Source organism: Andrographis paniculata, unplaced genomic scaffold (assembly GCF_009805555.1).
Source record: "Andrographis paniculata isolate CXL003 unplaced genomic scaffold, ASM980555v1 Contig45END, whole genome shotgun sequence".
NCBI lineage: Eukaryota > Viridiplantae > Streptophyta > Magnoliopsida > Lamiales > Acanthaceae > Andrographis > Andrographis paniculata.
In genome coordinates this window covers 493,883-508,309 of record NW_026137579.1, presented here as the reverse complement: position 1 = coordinate 508,309, position 14,427 = coordinate 493,883, and the positions used below count along the sequence as shown (strand labels likewise).

The window sequence follows — 14,427 nt, the reverse complement described above, 5'->3', positions numbered from 1 at the left end:
TAAATTTAGAACTTCTAACAGAATCCCCCCACAACATCACCAATTACCATCCCTAGTCGAAGAAAGCATGGCTAAAAGATATCAAGATTTTTCAAAATGGATAATAATAGTTTTCGGACATCACAAATAATGCCCCTTTGATTGCAACATCAAGATCCATATCATATATAGCCTAAGCTCATTTACAAGGCTAAACATAAGCTCTACGCTAGCTGCTCCAATGAGCACAGTCTTCCCAACCACACCGCGCGCATTGACGCACGGCGCAGACATGGATTATGAAAAAACGGAAAAACGAAAATAAGCATGGCATGAATATTGCTGAATGCATCGAGAAGCATCGGACAGGATTCATGCCACCCGCCCAGTTTTATTCGAAGGCTCAAACTTACAGCTTGCAGAAGTCATCGTCGCTGAGTTTGAGCAAATTGGATGGGGCGAGGTTGTCAAGGTTTGTTCGGCATAGTTGGTGGTCGTCCTAGCACGGTGTTTGCAAGCTCTTCGTTCAGTTTCACAGGGATAGGAGGCATCTGTTTCATTATTTCCGGCACTTCGTTCAAGCTGCATGCAAATACAAGATTAAGCCGGCTGCAGTTTGTGTATCAACGAATATTTACGCCAGTTGAAAGCAATTGAAGGATTTGTAGTATTTATAGGCATACTCGTTCAAGATTGAGAGGATGTTCGCCCGAGCTTGACAAAAGAGGCTGATGTTATCTTGAAGCTGCAAGCCGAAATATCAAAGATGATGTCAATACAGTAATAGTAAAAAACAGATTGATTGATTAAAATATAAGGCTAATATGAACAGATGCAATAACTATAGTAATACACAGTCCGAAAACAGTAAGAATAATGGGTGGGGGGGGGGGGGGGGAAGGTGATCGCATTTATCATTATCCACAATCTATGACCGCTACATATTTCTGTTTGAAGAGTAAGGTAAGCATGTTCATCCGTAATCATTAGTTTTATGAATATATACAAATATATCAGCTGTCTATTTATAGAAGCAATAATTTGAATTCGACTACATTAAAAGAAAGGAAATAACTATATTTGGAAAGTTGCGTTTCAAGGTGAAAATATTGAGAGAAGGTTAAAGAAAAGATGAAAATATGTAGCATATTGTCCATGGTATTGCAGATAGAACTAATTCCACACAACATAGGAGTTGTGAGTACCTTGTAAGCAGAAAAGTTAGCAGAAATTTGATCCATAGCCTGAGCACTCTGCTCAAGAAGCTGACCAGTAACTCCGCCGATATCTGAAATAGAAGTAAAACAATAAATAAATGGGATAATCAGCAGGTAACTTGCAAAAAAAAATGTATGCTTCTTTCCCGAATGAGTGAGACAGGAATGAGACAAGAATGCAGATTGACCTTTCAGCGACATTCCATCATCAATCTCCACCGGCTGAGCATGAGGAGGCAGGCCAGTGATGTTTCCAGGTTGAGAAGTTTTTGGAAGTGATTCTGTATTTTTTTGCTGAAAATCAAAATAATAAGGAAGAAATCAAAACAAAAGAAGAAGAAGAAGAAGAACGAAAGAAAGAAAGAAAAATTAAACAGATAAGGGACATAAGATGTTGCAAAAACAAAGCATCTAGCTAACAAATTTAGTTCTTTAAATTTATTTAGTAGAACAAATAAAACAATTAATATCACAAAACAACACTTAGAAAATCAGATAACTTCTGAAAGGTTCCAGTTCATTTCTGTTAAGAAGAAGCACACATGCAATATTGCAAAAACGGCAACATATATGCTCATCTGAAATACTCAGAAAATATTCACACATTGACATGTAGAGGTTAGAGCGGGGAGCCTTAGTATTAACTACGACAATTATGAATGGCTATACAAAGAACTATATAAATCACCTTTTTCTCTTTAGATTTCTTTGAAGAGTGGAGAGCTTCTTTCCGTCTCTTGCCATTTTCCCTTCTCTGCAAAAGAGTAAAAAATTCATCATTGTTACAGTTAACTGAGAATAATAATAAGATTTCAATGGCTGGTTCATTTCAACTCCACTTGTGTTCTTGTATCTGTCATTATCATATTTCACATTGTAAACAGGGCAAAAGTATTATTTTCTCCATATCACTGTATATTTCTGATACTTCCTTTTTTCAGAAAACCCTTTAATGAAAAAGGATACATCATTTAAGTTATCTAAATACTTAGAACTACAAAAAAATATAGCTTTGCTCATCAGTAAGCTCACCCCCTTAATTCTTCAGACATTGCCCACAATTTTAATTAAGGGGGAATGAGAAATTATGATAAATGTCAATTATTTACGGTAAAATGACATGAATTAAGAGCTTGATTTGTACTCTTTTCATGTCACATTACACATTTTTCTTTTATGAAAAAAAAAAAGCCAACGCCGATTTATAGCAGGTTTTATGTTCTACCAACATTTTTGCTACTTCCATACCTAAACATCAATATGGTTAGCCAAAAGATTTCATGGGGATGATAAAATAGATATGAAGGTTGAATATTGAATATTGAATGAAGAACTCACACTCATCCATCTATGGCGGAGTGCAACATCCCGAACAGTTTTATCCCTCAAAGCCTGAGAAACCATAGCATAGCGAACAAGAGCAGGCTCTGTTGAATGTCTGTGAAATTTTTATCCAATTTTGAGAACACAAATAAAACTAATGCATGTTAACATATAGCAAATATTAATGCATCACAAGCAATCGATACAAAAGGAAATTATATCTATTTAGAGATAAAAAAAAGTATACACAGTATTCTAAAACCAACAGATCACTATCAGTAAATCTTTCTAAGTATTATCTTCTGATAGATTGATTCAGACTTTATTTAATAGACCATGACAACAAGCACTTAATGAAGTATGAATAAATCGTGCTCATTCCAGGGTACAAGTTGAAAATGATCTTATATCTATTTATACATCATATTAAAGTGCTTATTTGTCGTACGACCTTTAATAGTAGAAAGACAAAATAATTATGATACAACTTTGCATAAAATATTGTGTCAACGTAACCTGATTAAAACCCCACACAACAATATGGTAGCCGGCATAGCCAATCATCCGCAAAATAGCAACACGTGCAAAAAGTAATGAAAAGCATTATTGACTACAGCAACGAGGAATATTTAATGAGCACAATACAACTATGCTTGTGAGTATGCAGCACGAAACACGTGGCAGATACTGTTTGCAAATGTGAACTTATTAGTCGACAACAAAGCTAGAAAAGCAAACGGTTAGTAAGAAAAAACGAAGATCGGGAACGAATCTACAAAAAGACAAAAGAAACACGTGGCAAGTAGTGAATGCAAATGCAATCTTTCTTGTCGGCATTAATGCTACAAAAGCAAACCGTTAGCTGAAAAACGATCGAGGAACGAATCTATGAAAAGACAAAGAAACAGTTCAAGGGAGGAGAGAAACCTAGAACTAATCAGGAAAACAAAGCAAAACACATGAACTTAGAGTTGGAAAGAATATTCCCATTAAATCTTGTGTAGTTCCCAGGGTAAGAAGTTTCAGATTACATAAATCCTTTAACATGTCAAATAACTTCAGATCACTAGTTTCATGATTCTATCTATATCATATCTTGGTTATCACTCCACAGATTCATTTCAAGTGATTAGCATATCAAACAAAATACAAAGCAATCAACAAGCAAGCAAGCACAAGTTAATTTCCCATCTCCAAATTCACACAGAATTCACGGGTTAAATATATTTTGGAAATCTCGATGACCACAGATTGATCGCCATTGCACGATTTCTTCTCACTCCATGGATACCAAACTTCATATCAGAGCAAAAAAAAACCGTCACGAAAAGTAACCTACAAAAATCCAACTAGAACGAACACAAGCAAGGCAAATTCGAATCCTCATAAAAAAAAATAAAAAATAAAAAGAATCCGAACAGAAAGGCAGCAAACAATGAACTTCCAAACTCGCACTAGTTCAGAAAAAAAATTAAAAAGGAGGCAGGAGGTCACTTGGAGAGCAATTCCACTAGCGTAGCCTGCTCGTGCGACGACCATTGATCCGCTAAGCCAGGATTGTGGCGAAGGCGCCGTCTCGAGGGGAGTCTCGCCATCGACTTCTCCGTCGGCGGTACGCCTCCTCCTCTATTCGCATTTTCCCGCCCTCCACCACCGCCGCCGCCGTTGTTCCCGCCGTTGCTACTCCCGTTGTTGGTCCTGCTGCGACACTCGGACGGAGCACTGGCGCTGGCCGCCATTGAAGTAAACACCACCCAAACCTGCAAAAACACACCCACACGAGATTCTCGAGATTATCGAGCTGAACTCCGACGGAATCCACGGGCGCACTGAATGCCGGAGAGAAAACAAAGGCACCGAAGGAGCAGATAAAGCCTCTTTCCCCTTTTTTAATTCATTTTTAATTAATACAAACTGTGTAGACCCAAAACATTTGAAAATAAAATATAAAAAAAAAAATACAGTTGAGGGTAAAAGAGTCTTTTCGTCACGTTCCAATACCAGAATGACTAATTAATATTAATATTTATATCATCTGTCCAATAACTACTGAAAACCAACAAAAGGGTAACCGCTTTGCATTAAATTTTAGAAACAAATTATAACAAATTATTTATGTTTGAACGTACGGTAATAGAAATAATAATAATAATTATTATTATTAAATTTGAAATAATAAATAATGGTTAGTCAGCATCACCTTACCAATAACTTCTCACTGTGCATAAGTTTGTCAAAATCGGTTACAATTCAAGCAGTAGGTCCAACTCGGTGGGCCCCGCAGTTAACAAAGTGGGCCCCACTCTATTTTTCTATGCAATATAATTTTAAAAAAATTAATAATACACGTGTATAATCAAAATTATATTATAATATAAATAAATATTATTTATTGTCAGTAACAAACTTCTGTTATTGAAAATTTGAAATCCCTGCCCTATAGTGTGGTGTTGTATTGGTTGTAGTACACTTGTTTTTCAATTTATGTAAAAATAATCTATTTGGGTTCCATGTGAAAATTAATAAATATTAATATTAATATGTTAGAAATTTGATAAAAAAATAATAATAATAATAATAATAATAAGTAATTGTGGGTGTTTTTAGAAAATTATTTAGTAATTAATTATAGTAAAAATTATAATATAATAAATATGATAATAATTGTTGAATTTAAAGTAATAATTAAATGTTTAAATTTTTATTTCATAATTAGTAAAGTTTTAATGTATCAAAATATTTATACCATATGATTAATTGATTTATTTCCAATAGATTTGGTATATTATTTGTATTCTAAGGGAGTGCGTTTAGTACAGAGAATAGAATTGCAGATAAATGATAATAGATAATAGAATTTGAGAGAAATTGAGTAGAGAATGAGAGTTAATGCAGATATATGAACGAGCAAACAAAAATAAATGATTAATCCGATAGAAAAGAGAGTTTTAACGAATGATAATTCATAAAAAAATATTTTTGGTAAATTTTTTTTTAAAAAAAAATTATAAATTATATACAATGTTTTTTAAGATTATATTTTAGTACAATTTCTTAAAATATCGTAAAAGTTAAATACTTTAAAAATAAATTAAGTTTGTTTTTTTGTAAAATTAAAATAATATAATTTTTAAAAAATTATAAAAATTAAATAGTACAAAAAAAATTAAAAATTAAAAAAAAACATATATTCCAACATCATTTCTCTCTATTTCTCTGCATGTGGTAAAAACAGAGAAATGGAAATGATTTATTTCTCAAGTTCCATTTCTATGACTCAAACAAACAAGATAAATGATATCATTTCCATTTCTCTGACCTTATTTATCTGTATCAAACACAACCTAATAGTATTGGTTACATTACAAATGTCTTTAAATAATAATATCTCGAAATAATTATATCAAATGATAATTATTTATTTCAAATAGATTTGGTATATTATTTATATTCTAATTGTGTTGGCAATTGTCTTTAAATATTAATATATTGAAATATTTATATCATACCATACATTCAATTATTTCCAAAATATTTGGTATATTATTTCTAATCTAAATCTAATTGTAATATGTTACAAAATATTTACTTATTTTATACCTAACCTTGTTACTATCAATATAATTTATAAAAATAAACTAATGGGTGTGTTTGTTTGTAGGTTTTAAGTTTTGAGTTGAATTTCTAAATAGTAAAAAGTTGAATTTGAATAGTCGTTTAATGTGATATAAATATAGATTTACGTTATGTTTTAAATGTAAAATAAATTTGTAGGATAATATAAAAAAAGAAAAATTATTGTTTGATGCGATATTTTTTAGGGAAAAAATAATGTGAATAGTAAAAACTTGTGCTAAAACCCACAAAAGAACACAACCAATGTATTCCGAATTTCTGACTTTTCTATTTTTTTTGATGAAATAATATTACTTGATTAAATTTAATTATACATTTACTATAATTGATTAAAATCCAAGTACTAATTAAATCTCATTGTATTAAGGACAATTAATATTACCTAAATTGGTAGAATCAATTTATCAAATAATATTCATATTTTAAATTTTATGTTATTTTACATTTAATCAAATAAAATTAATATTGTGTGATTCATCTCATAGTTATACATTTTGACATATTTTTTTTTTATCTAACTATAAAGTACTTATTTTTTGTTAGTATGTATAGACATTCATTATACATTGCAAATACATCCACACTTATATTTATTACATCGGTATCTTCGTATTAATTTTACACATCAAGGTAAAATAGAATTCCCTCTGTTCTACATTATGTAGTAATTGACATTTTTTTTTTTTTTAAAAAAAACAATAGACACTTTTTTATTTTTGGTAAAATATATTAAATCAAAAAATAATTAACAAATATAAATCAATTTAATTAATTACACAATATATTACATGTTACGCATGAATCATTCAAAATTTATTTATTTTTATTTATTTTAAAAAATAAATAATTTTAAAAATATTTAATAAATATAAATCAATTTAATTAATTACACACCAAATGAAATTCATATTTTTTAAAAAATAAATATTTTGTATATGGACAAACAAAAATAACAAAATATATACTCCTCCGTTCTATATAAATTATTTATTTTTAAATAAAATACAAGAATTTAAATAAAATATAATTAATAAATAATTAAAAAATATATTAATATAAATAATTATTATATAATAAATATAATTATAAAATAATAGTAAAATAAATAAAGAGTTTAATTAATATTAATGAAATTATTAAATAAATTTTTATCTTCTTATACATACCGGAGAGAGTAATAATTAAAAAACTACAACATACAAATGGACTTGGGTCAAACTGGGCAGGCCGCCGGTAAAGTGGTGTGGACCGGGCCCACTCGACGCTACGGCACCGCGTTTAGATATAGTGGAAATAAAAGGGTAATTTCGTCATTGCACCCTGAAATTTCTCTCGGGCTTCGCGAAAATAAGGACTGATAAATTTCGAGATAAAGTTTGGCCACTGGTTGCCGATCGATTGTTCGGCTCTCTTCGCTCTTCTCTCTCGTCTTCGGCGGCTGTCTCCTTTCCATGGAGAACGGCGGGCAGGCATCAGGTGCGCGGATAAATTTCCGATCCCTTTGAATAACTATCATTTTTTTTTGGATTTTTGGATTTTTTTTTTTTTGTTTTTTGGGGAACTGAATTTTGGGGTTTATTCTAGTGCTCGCTGCTTTTGGGGTTTTATTGTTTGATTGATTTGTCGGATTAATAATTTTAGTCGTTCGATTGAAAATTATGTATATGTCTGTTAAAAGATAATTGTAGTCGATAACCGATTTACCAAACTCCTTCTGAGAAATTTAGCGCGACTGTGGGATTCCTGCCTTTTTCTGTTTTTGAAATTATGCATTTTTGGGTGTTGATTTGCATTCGAATACGCGTGGGCTTGTGTGTTGCTTTGAATTGTTATCCAATTAATGGCACTCTCGTTTGTGTTAATGTCCGGCAAGTATTATTCGTCATCCTTGGCTCATACGTGAGTTTGATCTAAATTGTTGTGCAGGAGGAAGCCCACCAAAACCATGGGAGAAGGCTGGCTCCTCTTCTTCAGGGCCTGCGCCTTTTAAACCACCGTCTGGTGGGAATACTAGTGATGTAGTAGAAGCCTCTGGAACTGCTCAACCTGGAGAGATTGTTTCAACTGCTAATAGGAATACAGCTGTTACTACGAACGCACTCGGGAGGACAGTGCCTACAAGACCTTGGGAACAACAGACATATGGGACTAGCACATACGGAGGTATATGCTATTTTTATGCAATGTGAAAATTTATTGCGTCAGATGGGTTTTAAGCTTTGTTGTTGTTGTTGTTGTTTAATGAATTTTGGTTTTGCATGTGTGTGGTGAATTTTTGGTTCAAAATTAGGGGTGCAGATTGAATGAGAGGGGTTTAGCATGATATACAACCATATTTGTGCTTGGGACCAATTTTAGATTTGCCTGCTTCAAAACTGATTTGGAGTCTGAATGAAAATTTCTTCGATAAAACTGTTCATGTACTATAGGTTGCTCTTTCTGGTAAAATCTGTAGTTCCTTTTGACTATTTTTCTTTAATTGTATTTTTATCTGATTCCATGATGCGAATTTTCTGGAAACTTTAGTTTGGGTTTTCTATCCTTTGGCATTCATTTGTTTAAAGCCGATTGAGAGCCTGAATGCTTGTTAACAATGCCATAGCTGATACATGTTTAAGTTGTTTGTTAAGCCTATTGGTTCTTCTTGCAATGAATGTGGGATGGCTATATATTCTGATTTAATCCTTGATACTTCCACACACACACACACACACACAAAAAAAGGTTTTGAAAAAGATTGTGAAGCTACATACATATGAACTAGAAGATTCTCCAATAATTGTATAAAGTGTCAACTGCCAGAATCTAATGTGGGATATGGACTTGGTAATTGGTATAATGTTTGCATTCACTTTATTTCTGTATTTTGATTTAGTGATTTGATGCCTATGTGATATCTGATACTGCATGATGTTTTTGCTTTTCAGGATATAATTCAGGGATGAACTATAATTCTGGATATGGGAGCGGAATGTATGGTTCATCATACGGAGGATATGGAGGAACATACAACAGTGGGATGTATGGAAATAGCATGTTAAGAGGAGGTTATGGTGGAGGACTCTATGGAGGTGGTATGTATGGGGGGGGGATGTACAACAGTAGTTATGGAGGAGGTCCAATGGGAGGCTATGGAATGGGCATGGGAGGCCCTTTTGGCGAGCAAGATCCTAATAGTCCATTTGGGGGTCCTCCTTCTCCACCGAATTTTTGGATTTCGCTGATGAGAGTGGTAAGCTGGTTCTTGATCATCTCTTCTGGGGCAGTCGATCCTTTTCATCATAATTTGCCAGCTTGTGGCATGGCTAATATGTTTTATGATGCTATTAGTATTTAAATTATCAAGCAATGACTAATATCATTTCTTGATAATTTGCTCAATTAGTAAAGTACAAATCTAAATGAGGGAAATTAAAAAGTCTGAATTATGGAAAATTCATTATTTTAAAAATCATCGAGGATGGATGATAAATTTTAATGTGCACTGGACCTATCCCCCCACCTCCCCCCCTGCCTGCTGGAAAAAAGAGTGATATTGTTAATGTTTATAGATAGCGTGGTGGGCAGGAAGCTCAACAGGGCAGTATGTGCCAATGCAGTGATCGATTAATTTTCTAGCTCTACTATTGATTATATTTCTTTTCATCGCCAATGGCAGATGCAAGGTGTGGTGAATTTCTTTGGTCGCGTCGCAATGCTGATTGACCAAAACACCCAGGCATTCCATATGTTTATGTCAGCCCTTCTTCAGGTAGTGACTTCCCCATACATCCATCCACCTAAATTTACATCTCCATTTTATGATATTGTAAAAAGAACCATGGAGGATTTTCCCATTGAATTTATGGATGTTTCTTTTGCAGCTGTTTGATCGGTCTGGAATGTTATACGGCGAGCTTGCTCGATTTGTGTTTAGAATATTGGGAATCAAAACAAAACCAAAGAAAGTTCAACCCCCTGGAATGGAGGGCCTTCCAGGACCTCACAACCCCCATGGACCTCAAAACTTTATCGAAGGACCCAAACCGGCTGCCCCTAGCGGTGCCTGGGATAGTGTATGGGGCGGCGACGCCAAGTAGTCAATCAGGTTATATGATTTTATTTGTTCTTTACTTTTATAGCTGATGATAATCAGTTCTAAAAAGTTGCATAACTAAAAGCAACACCATGTTGCTGCATTGAGGATGAAAAATCCACCCTGTAAAAAATTGTGATCCACTTGTCACATTAGAACAATGCTTGTAATATTGTTTGTTACTGGTTGTCGGCTTCAACGCATCTTATGTTGTTCAATAAAATCTGTTGTTGGATTTTGAGTGTAAATTTTGTTTGGTTTCGGTTTGAATTTTAGACTTTTTATTTGTGTTTTTTAAATAGCATTTTGATTGTTTGTAAGATAAAACAAGTGTATCTTTGTATGAATTTATTTAAGTAAATTTAATTTTTTTTTAAGGGTGATCTGAAACTAAATCGAGTTAACAAGAAAAAGAACAATGGCCAAGTTTGGATTTAATGGTATCATTGGTATCAAATTATCAAAGGGCAAAGCAAGTACGCTTGGCATCCGTTCACATGCAGTCTTATTTCATGACACAAAGATACATTCCATTCTAATCATCGTCACCAATCGTTCTACAATTCCAAAAATTGACCACTTTCAATCTAAAAACAAGAACACTTTCGAGCAAGGCTATCCCATGCCCATGAATCGACCACTGTCAACAAATTCAAGTACTCCAAACCACCTCCGCTAACGACAGATCGCACGCCTTCTTGTTCAAGTCTACATTTGCTAGCATTTAAATAAACAAAAGTATCCGAGCAACCTCGAAAGCCAGTGCCATCGATGGTTATACATCGAGATATATTGACAGCTTGAAGTTGCCGGCAATTTCTAGAAAGATAATTAATTCCATCATCGGTTATTCGACAACAACGTGAAAGATTCACATCTCGTAGCGATAGGCAATTCGTGGAGAGAGTTTTCAATCCCATATCAGTGATATCACACATGTAAAGACTAATAATCCTTAAAAAGAACATCCACGAGCAAGGTAAGAAATCCCCGTATCAGAAATCCCACAACAATCCAAATACAGGCTCTGTAAATTCAATCCGCAGTTAAGAAACACAGATAAGCCCGAATCCGGAACTTTGATGTACCCCGATATATTCAACGACTGTAACTTAGAAAAACGAAGAAGCAATTTCTTCAAATAGAGAGCATTTACGGCGAATGAAGGTCGGGATAAGGAAAACACACTTGGATTAGTGAAAGAGCATTCAAAATGCAGTGATCGACGACTTAAATTTTGAATATGAAGCCAACGACGACATGTTAATCCAAATGCCTCGTGATCAGTCATTCGGGAAGTGTAGAATAGAGGTAGACGAACTTATGTTCACCATGGTTATTTTTACTATCAATCTTCGCAGGGTTGCAAAGCTTGAACTTTTACGACAATTTTTTTATAGGATGGGCGAGACGAAGTTGTCGAATCAAAACCATTGAGAATAGTTGAATCTCCGTAACCATAACCAATTAGAACTCCACAATTGCGACAAAGAAGTTTGGATTTTGATCGGTTACGTCCCAAAAATATGGGAAGACACTTTGGTTCATCTACCTGAGTAAATCTACTGGGATCGATAGAAATGAAAGAGATACTATCCTTGTTGATGAATTTTCGATATTTGGAGCCAATAGTCGAAAAAATACGATTCGATGATGTTAAGTTGAGAACATATCCGCAAGAACCACAGCTGCATTTATCAACGAATGTGCTGATTAGTTCATAGAAAACTACAATAGAATACATTTAATCATCCTTATATATATAATACCGATTTTGTATAATTTTGTTTATCCTTTAATTTTTAAATACAATAGCTAAACTATTTACTTCCTGTCCACAATTCTCAAGGAAAAGAATTGGGATTTCTATATATTTAATTCTTACATACTAACTAGTCGACAGCTAAACCATTTCAACACAAGGTACCGATATAGTTCTAATTAGTGATAATCGACAGATCAACAACATAATGTAAATGTAGCATATAAACTGTATTAATTCAAGTCTATGTGTGTTGTCAACTCAATATGAAATAGATCTAATAAACACTCTGACCATTCTCTATCAAACATAAACATCCCCACCCTTAAATAGATGCGATCATATTGATATAAGCAGTTCAATATCCATATCAAAAGAATTCCATAGAATTTCCACAACTATACAAAAAATACTATATAATCCTCTTTTCTGATAGAAAATAAAGTTAACGAATCTTCTAAAATGTTCTTCAAATAAAATTTCACTATTAAACATCACAAACAAATAACCGTTTAAATAAATTTTATTTTTTATATTTCCACAGACTTGTGTTTCTCAGGGAAAATGATCTCCTTCTAAATTGGAAATGAAAATCCCAATCATAAAAATTTATAGAAAGAAAATCATCGCCTCAATTTTACACTTTTGTTCGTCACTAGAAAACATCATTTTATCAGAATTCAAAATCATCCAAAACACAAAAATCCCTAAATCATCTTAAAACCTAACTTCGAAATTAAAATAAATCTATTAAAAAAAAAACAAAAACAGTCTTTTATCAACAAAAATTCCTAACAAAATCTGTAAACAAGAACGAAAAACTAACAATAATTTTAAAATTTACCTGTAAGAGACATCAGTTTCGGACATCTCTCGATCAGGACGTCCAAGTTAATCTCATCTTTCACCAATGCTTCCCTCAATTTATGCCGTCAAAATTATCAAAAAAGAAAATCATGTGGATTTTACTGAAGATTTCGTCAAGGTAGCAGTTGGAGAGAAAAAAGGCAGAGTCCAAAATAGATTGTATTTTACTATATTATTTGGCTGTCTTTTTCTTGTCCATATATGTTTTAATGTATTTTTGGCTTTTTTGTAATTAAATCAAATAATGTTTAATAAGTCCATAAGAATGGGTGGCATGGCAAGTGAATCCCATATTTTTGGGCAGTTATAATTTCATTTTAGAATACTTATTTTAATAAAACTATATTATATTCTTACTTGTTTTTTTTTTTTTAATATATTTAGGATGTGTTTATTTATGGGATTTTACAAACAAATTACTATTCATTAATTTTCTTTCTAAAATATTAAATTAAATATTTTTTTATTATATTAAAAAAAAATTACATTCAAAATATTTTTATATCAAATTGTACAATTATTTCAATTCAAAATTCAAACCTCCAAACAATGAATGGTATATGGATTTGAGTTTCGATTTTATAAATTATTTAGTAAAGTTTTGAAATTAATTTGAAATAAAATCGAATATTAATTCAAATTTTAATGTAAATAATATTTTTGATATGATATTTTGTAAAAAAAATATATATTTTTATTAAAATGATTTGTAATTATTGATTTTAATTTTAAATAGTAAAAGAATAAATCTAAAAGAAAATTGATATAATTTTTTGGTGTGATATATAAATATATTAATTTGATATTTTTTTAAATAATGAAAACTCGTAAAATAATATAATATACTGTGATTTGAAAAAATTTGTATTTATTTGTTGATGTATCATATGATGCTATGAATGACAATTGAGGTGGATTTTGCCGATATTAATATGACATTAATATTTGAGGTGAGTTATGAATTTTAAAATTTTATTATGAATTTGTTTAAAATTTGATCTTGAACCTGATCAAAAACTAATTTTAAAATTAACATTATATTATATTTCTATAATTATTCATATTATCTTAATATTTAATTTTTTCTTGTTTTATATTTTCAACTTATCTATTTTTCAACTCACAAATCTTTTTATTGCATAGTACATTAACTATATGCAATTGAGAATATATTATCAATATTATAATTAATATTTAAAATTTTATATATTTTATAAAATAAAGAATGATATTTTTTGTGGGAATTGAGTAAAAACAAACTTTATTGAATGATAGTCGGGACATCAAATTTTTGAATTTATGTGATTAATGTTTTTGAACATATTTTTTTGTCGACTTTGTTATAATTTAGATAATAATTTTTAATAAATATTATAAAAAATAAATAAAAATAAAAATATATATATTAATATAGTATGCTATATATTTATTTATTCAAAAAATTAACAGTTTAATATAAAATATTAATTTTTATATTAAAAATATGCGGATTGTTCACTTATTTTTGAATAAAATGATTATTTATGAATATTATTAATTATAATAAAAATATATATATTTTAACAAAA

General features: G+C 31.4%; 3 protein-coding genes across 3 annotated transcripts; 1 reads left to right on the top strand and 2 right to left on the bottom strand.

Moving 5' to 3' along the window:
* Window positions 1–59: 59 nt before the first annotated feature.
* LOC127251327 (uncharacterized) lies at window positions 60–4,420 on the bottom strand. Its single transcript, XM_051274992.1, has 7 exons — window positions 4,014–4,420; window positions 2,535–2,634; window positions 1,885–1,950; window positions 1,385–1,490; window positions 1,185–1,267; window positions 663–724; window positions 60–561 (listed from the first exon to the last, which is right to left on the bottom strand). The coding sequence occupies exons 1-7, from the start codon at window positions 4,256–4,258 to the stop codon at window positions 447–449; spliced, it is 777 nt and encodes a 258-aa protein (XP_051130949.1). The 5' UTR covers window positions 4,259–4,420; the 3' UTR covers window positions 60–446.
* Window positions 4,421–7,483: 3,063 nt separating this feature from the next.
* Window positions 7,484–10,478, top strand: LOC127251990 (peroxisomal membrane protein 13). Its single transcript, XM_051275975.1, has 5 exons — window positions 7,484–7,631; window positions 8,082–8,318; window positions 9,083–9,387; window positions 9,814–9,906; window positions 10,019–10,478. Exons 1-5 carry the CDS (start codon window positions 7,607–7,609, stop codon window positions 10,232–10,234), a joined length of 876 nt encoding a protein of 291 aa, XP_051131932.1. The 5' UTR covers window positions 7,484–7,606; the 3' UTR covers window positions 10,235–10,478.
* A 240-nt stretch (window positions 10,479–10,718) lies between these two features.
* Window positions 10,719–13,010, bottom strand: LOC127251434 (F-box/LRR-repeat protein 12). The gene is given in 4 exon segments (XM_051275118.1): window positions 10,719–10,871; window positions 10,873–11,191; window positions 11,194–11,918; window positions 12,837–13,010. Coding segments are annotated over 3 exon segments (753 nt in total). The 5' UTR covers window positions 11,522–11,918; window positions 12,837–13,010; the 3' UTR covers window positions 10,719–10,765.
* Between the last annotated feature and the right edge of the window lie 1,417 nt (window positions 13,011–14,427).

Coding starts and splice junctions, on each gene's coding strand:
- LOC127251327 (XM_051274992.1), bottom strand. CDS start 4,258: ATGGCGGCCAGCGCCAGTGCTCCGTCCGAGTGTCGCAGCAGGACCAAC. Junction 1,951..2,534: donor TCCGCCATAGATGGATGAGT/GTGAGTTCTTCA, acceptor ACTCTTTTGCAG/AGAAGGGAAAATGGCAAGAG. Junction 725..1,184: donor CTAACTTTTCTGCTTACAAG/GTACTCACAACT, acceptor TTCGGCTTGCAG/CTTCAAGATAACATCAGCCT.
- LOC127251990 (XM_051275975.1), top strand. CDS start 7,607: ATGGAGAACGGCGGGCAGGCATCAG. Junction 7,632..8,081: donor GAACGGCGGGCAGGCATCAG/GTGCGCGGATAA, acceptor ATTGTTGTGCAG/GAGGAAGCCCACCAAAACCA. Junction 8,319..9,082: donor TGGGACTAGCACATACGGAG/GTATATGCTATT, acceptor TTTGCTTTTCAG/GATATAATTCAGGGATGAAC.